This window comes from Crotalus tigris, unplaced genomic scaffold (genome assembly GCF_016545835.1).
Source record: "Crotalus tigris isolate CLP2741 ecotype Arizona unplaced genomic scaffold, ASM1654583v1 scf7180000024115.3125172, whole genome shotgun sequence".
Classification (NCBI taxonomy): Eukaryota; Metazoa; Chordata; class Lepidosauria; order Squamata; family Viperidae; genus Crotalus; species Crotalus tigris.
In genome coordinates this window covers 1,157,845-1,170,171 of record NW_024100392.1, presented here as the reverse complement: position 1 = coordinate 1,170,171, position 12,327 = coordinate 1,157,845, and the positions used below count along the sequence as shown (strand labels likewise).

At 35.7% G+C, this 12,327-nt stretch overlaps 1 protein-coding gene across 2 annotated transcripts in view; it reads right to left on the bottom strand.

Moving 5' to 3' along the window:
• Positions 1-5,279: 5,279 nt before the first annotated feature.
• The window catches only part of TBC1D23 (TBC1 domain family member 23), a 36,185-nt gene continuing 29,137 nt past the window's right edge, over positions 5,280-12,327 (bottom strand). For both annotated transcript variants that reach the window (XM_039322454.1, XM_039322456.1), the window contains 4 exons: positions 11,150-11,238; positions 10,064-10,199; positions 9,342-9,536; positions 5,280-6,842 (listed from right to left, as the gene is read on the bottom strand). In XM_039322454.1, the coding sequence (XP_039178388.1) occupies positions 6,761-6,842; positions 9,342-9,536; positions 10,064-10,199; positions 11,150-11,238 (502 nt within the window). In that variant the 3' untranslated portion in view covers positions 5,280-6,760. The remainder of the gene's footprint in view (positions 6,843-9,341; positions 9,537-10,063; positions 10,200-11,149; positions 11,239-12,327) is intronic.

Sequence of the window (12,327 nt, the reverse complement as noted above, 5' to 3'; positions counted from 1 at the left end):
GAGCTATCATGAACGACGCTATATTCCACCATTTGAACAACAAAGATACAGACGGCTGTTACCGTAGAAGCCTATTTGCTGCCATCTAGCAGCCATTTGGAATTTTGCAGCTTTCCTCTTATATACTGAATGCCACTAAAATAAAACTCCCCAAGAATGACAAAATGACAAATGTAGTTAAGTGCAAGGAGCTGCATGTCTTGCTATCTATAAAGACCAAAATTCACATATATTAATAAAACTTCAGCTGAGAGCAACTCATCTGGAAACAGCTATTGGGATCATAGTGGGTAGCTCAATGAAAATGTAAACCCTGAATGTGACTATTAAGAAAAAGAAAATATACTGAGAATGAAATGTTAAATACAACTTCAAATATGATGCTCTTGTAAGTAGAGTGAAATTGATTGGAATGCTGTACACTTCTGATCACTGCATTTCAAACAGAGTATCGTTTTTCACCTTTACCAAAAGTGTGTGTGTGGGGGGGGGGAATAACCAAAGTCAGAGAAATAATTCAAGAACTTGAAGTGTTCTAGTTTACAGCCAAAATGGGTAAAGGGAGGTCATAATAGAGGTACAGTATGTCAATTGTGCATTGTGTCAACAAGTGTGGAAAGTGGTGGGGTGGTTTTTTTGCTTTATTTTTGGTCTTTCTCACAAGCTAAAAATGATTCTAAGAGTTGCCTTGCGGTTAGATGGGCGGCAAACAAAATAAAATAAATAGTAAATAAATAAAAATGATAATAGTACTTCTTTAGAGTGTAGAATTTGATATGACCATCAAAGAGAGTCCCAACAAACTGGTGGAGGATTAATATCTTAAGTAAAGGTTGTAGGGGAGCCAGAGGGAAGGAGCGCCAGTTCTCTCATCCATGCTTTTGAGCTTCTTGAATTCACCTGATTAATGTAACATAGAATTTTGGATTATATGGGCTCTTGACATGCCCATATAGGACTATTTTTATGTTAATATTATTGTAAAAAAATAAAACAAGTTTCTTAATAATTTGTATTCATTTTCAATTTAAATTTTATTACTGTAGATTTTTAACCTACTTTTTAGAATGGCTGCTAGCATGTGTATTCCTGGCTGATCTGGAACCTCCCAAGTGTGTTGGATGAGAAAGGACCATGTTGTTTGGGCGCTGATGTTATTGGGCTGAGAATGGCCAAGCTGAGGAAGTAGACCTGCAAAAATATGTTTTCTGATTTTTTGCAAATTCTAGAAGTGAGATTTTAATTGTTTACTTTCTGTTTAATTGGCAACTCTACTTCAAGATGTGCAGCCTTATGCATATTCTCTGCACCAATAATATTTCTCAATACAGGTAGTCCTTGATTAAAGCAGTTCATTTAGTGACCATTTGAAGTTACAATGGCACTGAAAAAAGTGACTTTTGACCATATTTTACACTTACAACCACTGCAGCATTCTCCTGGTCACATGATCAAAATTCAGGTGCTTGAAAATTGGTTCATACATGATGGTTGCAATATCAGGTTATCTTTTGCAACCTTTTGACAAGCAAAGTCAATGGGAAAACCAGATTCACTTAACAATCATGTTACTAACTTAGCAACTACAGTGATTCACTAAACGACTGTGGCAAGTAAGGTCGTAAAATGGGGCACAACTCATTTGCCAAATATTTCACTTAGCAACATAAATTTTGGGCTCAATTGTCGTAAGTTGAGGACTACCTGTATTTCCTCCTGGGTAATTATCAGTGTAGGCCCCAGTGTATTAAAAGGCCTCTAAAATACTCCTTCAAAATCATGTCCCATAGAACTGACACATGCTCATAATAAATAATAAAATAGATTTGAAAACTGTTGTAAAATGTATTGACTTCACCTAGTTCCTCTGTCTTTCCCACTCTTCTCAGATTTCTTTTATCAGTTTGTTAATGAAACTTGCGACTGAGAGCAAAAAGAGTGTATGTATGTATGCTTAAGGAAAACCTCACTACATTGAAATCAAGAAAGCTAAATGGTCAACAAATAATTCTTCATGTGTTGTCAATTAGTGTGAACCATTTGCCTGCTCATGATCTCAAGGGAACATTGGTGTCTCTGGGAAAGGTGAGCATGTTCTCAACATAAATTATGGACCATGGATCAAGACTATACCTCCAGCAGTCTCAATCCCAAGCACTCCCAAGCCATGAAAGTATCTACTGTATGGACATTCTCAGTCATTTAGGTTATGGTTGTCCCAATGGTGTTTTTCCAAAAGGCAACTGGACTTTCTTAGTTTTTTTCTTTGAAAATGTTTTGCTTTTCATCCAAGAAGCTTCTTGGTTGGAAAGTGAAATGTTTTCAAATAAACAAAACCAAGAAAATCCAGTTGCCTTTTGGAAAAGCACTTTTGGGCCAAGCCATGAAACATTGCCAAGTGGAGAGAGACAATAAGAGAGATGATAAGATGCAAGGAGCACTGATTGACTATAAGATAGATGTAACATACATTCATGCTGAACCTTTCATTTAAAAAGTGCAGCACAGTGGTGCAGTGGTTAGAATGCAATATTGCAGGCTAACTCTTCTGACTGCCAGCAATTCGATCCTGACCAGCTCCACGTTGACTCAGCCTTTCACCCTTCTGTGGTTGGTAAAATGTGAATTGGGGTCAATTGTTGGGGTCAATATGCTGACTCTGTAAACCACTTGGGGAGGGCTGTAAAGCACCATGAAGTGATATATAAATCTAAATGCTGTGAGATATACAAGAAATGTATATGTTGTATATTATAATTTTTCATAATATAGATTAGCTTATATTTTATAAAAACTATTTAGAGCCAGTATTTTAAGGTATAATCATATAGCCAAAGCACAGCCATATTTAACCTTGCTAAAATGATGACTTTCACAACCTTTGGATTGAAGCAGGCATTAGTTACATTGTATAGATAGGCAAGGGAACAGAGTTGAAACATTTGTATCATCCAGTTTAGACAAAGAGGCTCTTATTGTGAGCTGAGTTGGTTGAATGTCATGAACATGAAAAGGGAAAGATAAAGGTAAAACAAAGGGGAATGATTAATTGTACAGTGTCTAATAATTTTACTAGGTGGTCGGAAAGCATGTGACTAGACGACCTATCAACTATGGGACAGGTGTAAAGATTTATGCTGAACTAATTTTGGTGTGGTCTCTGGGATTATACTTGCTGAGATCCACCAGCCTTTGCAAACGCTTCAATAAAACTTGTTTTATTTTCCAACACCTTTGAAGTGGAATTTATTTTATTCTTCACAGTGCTATTGCTATTTTGAAGCAATTTTGAGTAATAAAACATTGTTTTTGAACATTCAAAAACTTGTTGCAAGTCAAATATGATTATTAATTACTGCAATGTTCTAAATACTGCAGACTGAAATACTGTACCTTAAAAGCATACTTGCTTTAGATTAATTAATTATAATGAGATTTACTTTCATTAAAATTGTTTGTAATCTTACACCACGGCTATATGACAATGTAATTTTAAGCATATTTAATCAGTGATCAAATTAGAAATTCATAGGTTTGTGGTCTTAAGTGGAAGGAAAACATTGCTTCTCTTTAAATATTTATGACTTATTTTAGCTGTGAAATCAGGAACATAAAATTAGGCCAAGACCAAAAATATCACCCACAAATTAATATCATATCACTTATTTTATGTCTCATATATGACACTTAGCATTCCCATGCACTCATACAGTGGGCAGTTGTTAAAGATCGAACATTTTCAGTAGTAGCCCTCCTACCCCAGATTTTATTTTGGGTCTAGGCCAGGGGTAGGCAACCTTGGTTCTTTTATGACTCGTGGACTTCAACTCCCAGAATTCCTGAGCCAGCCATGCTGGCTCAGGAATTCTGGGAGTTGAAGTCCACAAGTCATAAAAGAGTCAAGGTTGCCTACCCCTGGTCTAGGCAGTTATTTAGGCAGGTCTTTTAGCTTGTTAAATTTCTATTGTTCTGCATTAAGTGGCTCTAGATCTTTGTTTATGTTAGACTTTCTTCTACACATAGAATTTACAGTATTAATTCATTTCATTGTTGTACAGAATAGCTACAATTTGTTTTTCTTTTCCTAAATACCATCTTCAATTGATCAATTAATATTTATTGTTATATAATAAATTTTATAACAAAAAATTATGTAACAACAGAGCTCCAATCCTCATGGCCTGCTCTAATAATAATGTAGGGGTAGTAAAAGTAAATACAATAAGCTTGGCTGAAACAGGAAAGTTCCGAGTTTAGGATTCAAAGACAAAATATAACTTGAACTTCCTGTGAACAGCCAATCCACCCAATACCTAGTGCAGTGATGGCGAACCTTTCAGAGACCGAGTTTCCAAACTGCAACCCAAAACCCACATGTATCATTGGGTGCCGGGTGGGCGTGGCCATTGGCTGGGTGTGGCCCATTGGGTGGGCATGGCTGCAATGGTAACGCCAGACTGGGTGGGACTAAAAAGTTCAATCAATCAATTCCAACTTTGTGAAATTTTGTTTTTCCCTGCGAGTTGAAATTGATTGATTGAACTTTTTTTTTTTGCACACGGCGGCGGAGGCCTAAAGTGAAAAGGTTTTATAAAACCCAGCTGAAGGCCTAGGACTGGAGCAACGGCGTGCGTGCCCACAGAGAGGGCTCTGCATGCCACCTGTGGCACGTGTGCCATAGGTTCGCCACCATGGACGTAGTGCTTCTTTTGGGGGGATTTTTTTCAGCTGCAGAAGCAGCCATATAAGCACACGAAAAGACATAACTGCTTTAGGGTGTTTGCAACAAATGCCCCCCATACTCCAAATCCTACTTTGTCTTTTAAACCCAAACCCTACTTAGACCTAAAATGATTATTAAGCAGAGTTGTAGTATGGTGTTTTAACTTCATCTACACATTAAATAATTGGTCAAAGAAGTGACACTTACATGTGAAAAATGTGTGTATAATTAATTGTACAAGCATTTGCATACACTCTGCAACAGCACTAAGCAGAATTAATGCTACACACATTAAAAACTGTGTAGCAGAAAATGCCAAAAGAAGTTTTACCAATATCACTGGATAGAATTCATTGAAACTTCCAATGCATACCTGTTACTTTGCAAGCACTCAAATTCTGCACAGAAGATTCCTCTCTTCAGAACAGACTGAGGAATGCAGAATTAAAGAAAATAATTAGAATTGCATTAACTCAATCTAAGATGTGAAGTGTACATTTTTGCTATCATTGTTATTCCTTGGAAATCAGTTGGAGCAAATGACTTGGACAAATAATTGGCATTTAAGTAGTAATCGTTTATTTACAATAGTGCTTTTATAAACAATTGCACAAACATCTTTACATTAATATTATGAAAAAAGTGTCATTGCTAAATTAGGCAGGAAAACCTCTAGGAGATTTTAATTTGCTTTTTAAAAGGAGAGTGGAGAAAGGAAAAAAATAATGCAACAGCTCTGGGACAGAACTTTAAATACAGGAGTATTGGAAAAAGTGCAGTTCATGCAATTCATATGTATATACTTGTTTAGGTATATTTTTTAAAAAAAAATGAGTATTGGCTTCAGGATTAAGGTGCCTACATGATTCTTGTTAAGAGCTCAAGAGTTGATAATGAATGAAGATCTGTTGATTTTAGTTTCCATTGGTATATTGACTGGATCTGCAGATATTCTATTATTTTTTTGTCTAACCTACTAAAATCTTATGAATTGTTACCCTCAAGTTTTGCAGCTTCCGTGTCAGCATTTACAGGATTTTCTTGAGACTCCTAAATGCATTTATTCAAATATTTCTCACAACCATTTTGGTTATTCCTCGAAAACTATGGATTTTTGCACCAGATTTTATTTTTTCAGTCTCAAGTACTGAAGACATTATTAATGGCATTCAGCTGATACATTTCAAAGAAAAACTAAAGACGTCATACATAAAGTTTCCTCACTTTGCTTCACTCATGTGCATTGCAATTTTAGTAAGCACTGGACAGATTTTGAACATGTTTCTGAAAGATTATGTTTCATGTCCATTAATGTAGCCAATTCTTATATTCCCCCCCCATTAAAAATGAATTACGATTTCATTTCCCAATCTAATGTTGACTTTGGAAAACCTTAGCTTTCATTGTAAAGCATAAAGCTGTTAACATTCAACTGCTGTATGCTGCTTAGTATTTCAAGCTTCAGAAATTTAACTATTCTCTTAAACCTCATAGAAGACTTTAAAAATTACATACACATTGTATGTCCCTATCCCAAGTTTGATAGCCTATAATATTCTTGTTGTAAAGAAGTTCTAGATTCTTGCCTAAAGTACTGTTGCCAAATCCTGATACTATGCATAGCAGTTCAAATCAAATATTCAAGGCTTGTAAAAATATGTCTTGTTGTTCAATTGTGAATGATGTAGTGCAAATATTTTCCAATATTGGAAAGTATTGTCTGGCTACAGTACATTTTTTCAGATGTGTGTACTGAGTTCACTCCTTAAGAATAAGTCAGCTTCTCCAAAGCTACTTTAAAAATAACTCAAGTTTAGAACAAACAATATTTGCAAATGTGTTAAAGAAAATACTTTAAAAAAAATCTCTTCAAAAGTATAGTTTACTTCTACCATGAAGTGGTTATCCAGGCACTCCCATCAATAAACTGAAATGTCCTCTTAGGTTAGTATTCAGCTGCAACAAGTTGTTTTAGGCCACATAAAATATTTTGACCACCAATTTCTTCTGAAGACACAGTGAAAACATCTGTTCTTATTAGCTTTCCAGGGCATTCAGTACTTTCACAATCTGTTCTTTTATATCTTTGGTGGCATCACCCGCATTTGGAATCAAGTACCTTAAAATTGGAAATGATAAGATGATTTGTTAATATACTAAATCACTTTCACAAGATAAAATAATACAATTAAAATATTATGTCATGATACATAGGATGCGTATATATGATGCACACGCGCGCATAGGCATACATACACACATACACAATGATATTTATTTCCAAAGAAATTGAAATGAGATAAAGAATTAGTGTTTCATTTCTCTTGCCTATTGAGAATTTATACTAGCACTAAATTTTATAATAGTAGAATTAAAAATAGTAGTAGAAGTTTCAATAGACAAAAAGTTTCAAACTTTAGACTTTTGGCAAAAATGTTCTTTATTTTAAGCTTCAATGATTGCCAATACTATAACAATAATTACCTATAAAAACATATACATGATTATTTGATTTTATAAAATGGCTAAGTCCATTAATTACCGTGAGGATGTATTTTCCATTCTTCTTTCACCCGTCCTCACACAAACATACATATACAACTACTGCTGGGATACATCTCTGCAGGTGTCTATGTGTTTGTAATATTCTTTCTGTAGGACTGTATTTTATATTTTTGGCTGACCTCCGGTGAGGGTCGGATGGGGATTGTACATCTATCCATGCCCCATTTAATATCTTTGTGGGTTTGAACTGTGTTGTGCTGATTTTCCTCCTTTCTCTGGGGTGGATTCTAGTTAGTGATGATTGTGGAGGAGATGTTCCATCTTTGGCCCCTACTCCATGGGGTGCCACAGAGTTTAGTGTTGCCTCTTCTCCTTCTCTAAGTGAGGCTGCTGGGTAAGCTTATCTATCACCATGGAATGAGGTATCATCATTATGCTGGTGATTACCCAATTATATAGCTCTGTTCCTGGCAAATTAAGCAAAGCCATCAATGTCTTATCCTGTGCCTGGAGGCTGTGAAGGTCTCAATGGGGACAACAGGCTTAAGCTGAACTCTGGCAAGACTGAGTGGCTCTGGGTTTTGGGATTTATCAGTTCTAGACTATACCATTTTTGGTGCAAGATAGGGTTACATCAACCCAGACAATCTGGAGGTTCTCTTGGACACATAACTCCTGCCTGAACAACAGATGGCAGTCATAGATAGGAGGATCCTTGGTGTTGTGCACCAGCTGTGCCATTCCTAAATTGGAAGGGGTCTGCTCACAGTCACTCATGCCCTAATTGGACTACTGTAATGAATTCTATATGAGACTGCCCTTAAAAAGTATACAAAAGCTTTAAATGATGCAGAATGCACCATCACAGGCAATTATGTTTGCTTCCAAAAGAACACATGTCACATCTCTGCATTGGTTGCCGGTTTGCTTCCAGGTTCATTTCAAAGTGCTGCTGTTGAACTTTAAACCCTTCGTGGCATGGGGTTAACTCTCCTCAATTATATCTCCCTGTCCCATCAGGTCTGAAAGAGAAGTATGCTGCAGGTCCCATCTGCTAGGGACTTACACTTGGTGGGTCCCAGGAAGTGACTTTTTCTGCCATAGAACATTCTCCATGTTTCTGGAACATTCTCTCCCTGAGTGAGGTTAGTGTCAGGTGCAAGAAATCAGGAATAAGAGTAAAGTTCAAAATACCAAAAGTTTATTTAATTCACCTATATACAAGAATCTGATCTACTATGGTTAAGCCACATTGATGCTAGAGAAGAATTAACAGAATCAGCAGGGTCTGGACTTAGGCCTCTTTTGGGAATGTAATGACTCCAAATTGATAATGTGTTTGACCCTGCCTTTAGGCTTTGCCTCATCATCTCTTACAGTTAACTCCATAATCTTCTGGAAGCCTCTCAGGACATGGTTATGTCATTAGGACTGAGGATCCGAGGAGACCAGTGACATTCTAAGATGGTTCTGTTGGTATAGTTAAGATTTATTGTATCTTGACCCTTTTTTATTTTTAATAATGACCATTTTATATTTTTAATAATGATTTTTATATATTTTTGTTTTATTTAATTGTTGTCTGCCACCCAGAGCCACTTTCTGTAAGAACGGAGGCAACATAATTTTGATTAATACATAAATATATAAAATATTCTGCCCAGGGAACTAATTTCCAATTTATTTTTATATTGGGGAAAAATGTAAGTGATTTGGAACACTGATTAATATGTTGCTGTTAAGAAAATCTCAAAATTCCAGCATGTACATAGATGATTCACTCAAGATCTAATATAGTGATTAAACAATATTTCAATTAAATCACAAGGAGTAATAATTTCTAGACTATTGTTTAGCACAATTAAAAAATGTGCAAAAGGTTCTACAGAACTTGGACAAGGCTCAATAGCCTTTTGAATGATAATACTAGTACATTATATTATTAATCATTGTTTATACAAGAATTTTATAGTTCCCCATATAATATGACTGCACTTAAAAACATTAGAAATTATTGTCAAGTAAATTATTATTTACTTTTGATATATAAATTAATCTTCAGAATATATAGATGATTCATATGTAGTTGAAGCTAATCATAGCAAAATCTTACCTCTCAATTGCCAAAATCTCTATGCCTGAAGCAGTGCTATTTCCATATTTAAACGTTATTAATTCAGGATGCCTTTTCTTGGAAGTAATTTTAACCACAGCATTTAGTGCCTGACGAGACTGTATGTAAGCAAATCCTTTTCGAGATGCAATCTCTCGTAAACAATACATGTGTGTTGTAGTTACCAAAAGATGACTAGAAAAAAAAATCAGAAAAAAGTGGCATTATATCAGGAAACAGACACTTGCTCATCTTCAGTATTATTATCCTGAGGCAAACTCATTTTGCAAGTAATAATATTCTGTGGTTACATATAACAGCTATTTAGCAAGTTTACAATTGACTTTTCATCAAGTTGTGGACCCATTTTATATTGAGGTAAAAGCTCAAATATATAATATTACACTATGATCAAAACATAATATCTGCTATGAAATTTGCAGTCTGTGAACCACTAATCTATACACTTATGGATTGTCACCCGACATTTTTTTTTTTCATTCAGTAGGGTTAAAAGTAAATTGGAAAAGTAATTACAGGAGTCTACATATCTGAGATTTAAACGGTAGCAACTGTCTATACCAAAGTATTAGTATTACTATGTATGTACACACACACACACACACATACACACATACACACAGGGGGAGGGAGGGAGGGAAGGAGAAGCACTTTATATAATTAGAAACATTATTAAGATTATAAAGCCAATGCAACAATACCTAGGAAACATGTGTCCACTTTCTTTCACTTCACTACAAGGAAAATGATGTTTTATATCTGGTTTATTTATCCAAGTTTGAATGTTGACAATCTCTTTTCTATCATCATCAGACATGGAAGAACTATCAATTTCATCTGTTTCAAAAAGAAAAAAAATGATGTCATAGACAATATCTTTTCAATTGCTACCACATATTTTTAAAAATAGTTTTTATTCTAATTTGAAATTTCTGAAATAAAGGCTGCTACTCAAGCCACATTAATAGCTAAAACTGCAGTGTTAAAGCCAAGATATTAATTCTTAAGTTGCTGTTTCATGCAAAAGTCACAGTATATTTCACATATTATATATATATGAATGAAATATGTATTACTATATAGTTTATTAAGGCAGGGATTTTCATACTATATTCCATACAATTTTGGATTCCCTGAATGCTGAATGAAGATTCCAAACAAATTCATTTAATAATAACATGTTTCTCTGATAACTATTGAGTGTCTCTGAAATATAGAAGGATGCCTTGACCTGAATTTATAAGCAATAAAGTCCAGCAGAGCTCATTAGTGTAGAGTGAAATCAATATACCTATATATTCTAGATGTCTAGATTGCCCAGATCATTTTCTTGAAGTTTCTTGGCAAAAAGTACAGGTGTTTCTCAGAAAACCTGTGTGCATATGTGTGTATAGGAAATCTGATGCTACTGAAATATAGATTTTTTGGGGGTATGGGAATACGTTATCTAAACTTATAATTAGAATAAAATTTTGATTTAACAGACCATACAGGAGAAGGCATGTTACATTGTTTATATAATTTATGCAAATTTTATGTGATTTGTGTCCATTTATGGAAATTGTCCAGGCTAATTCTCCAAACAATGGACTTTTCTGTTGTAAAGCCTTCAGATTTTGTAAGGTGTATCTGAAGTCTGATGAATGATGGGCCGCCCAAAATGAGATAATATTGCAGATTCCAGTTGGAATTTCAGATCACAATTCAGAGTATCTTTTTAGTAATAGAATTCCGGACTTAGCTAGAAAGTACAACATATAATTTGCTTATAAAAATGTCTACTATACCAGTATCATATTCTTCTTCATCTCCAATACTGAAAACTGGTTTCACACCACGATAAGGTTTTCCTACCCTGTCACTGCTGCTGACATGCCTGTTGGCAGGGAAAGAGTATAAGAAAGGAAAAATAATCATCATCTTAAATATATATTTTATTGAAGCATTTTCTCATAGCAGCATGCAATGCGATCCAGATGTGAATCTGTGTGTGTAGTCAAAGAATTCGATAAAGGTAGCTGGCTGTGCAAAAGCAATGAACCATACTGAATTAGTGAAAATTAGTGAAAAGGCAAGAGAGCACTGAACTGGCTGGACTGTATTAAGTACAAGAAGTTTGATTTGAAAAGTTCAGTAAGCATAGTCAGAAAACATAGATCTCTTTTGTTGTTGTTAGTTGCAAAGTCGTGTCCGACCCATCGTGACCCCCATGGACAACGTTCCTCCAGGCCTTCCTGTCCTCTACCATCTTCTAGAGTCCATTTAAGCTCACGCCTATTGCTTCAGTGACTCCATCCAGCCACCTCATTATTCTCTGTCATCCCCTTCTTCTATTGCCCTCAATCTTTCCCAGCACTAGGCCCTTCTCCAGTGAGTTCTTACTTCTCATTAGGTGGCCAAAGTATCTGAGTTTCAACTTCAGGATCTGGCCTTCTAAAGATCAGTCGGGGTTGATCTCTCTAGGACTGACCGGTTTGATTGCCTTGCAGTCCAAGGGACTCGTAGGAGTCTTCTCCAGCACCATATGAGCTGAGGTGGCGCAGCAGTTAGAGTGCAGTACTGCAGGCCACTTTAGCTGACTGTGTTCAGCAGGTCAGCGGTTCAAATCTCACCAGCTCAAGGTTGACTCAGCCTTCCATCCTTCCGAGGTAGGTAAAATGAGGACCCAGATTGTTGGGGTCAATGTGTATATATATATATATATATATATATATATATATATATATATATATATATATATATATATATATTATATATATATATGTTCTTTGGTTGTTCGGGTTTTCTCCCGCGTAAAATTGGAAGTGTCTTGGCGACGTTTCGACGAAGTCCCATTCGTCATCTTCAGGCTGGTGCTTTCAGCTTCGTGCTCGAGCAGCAATGTGTGGTCTTAGCTGTTTCTTCCTTTTAACTGCCAGTGGGGGTATGAACTGATTGGGTGGGAGCTTGGCTGTGTTCTGATTGG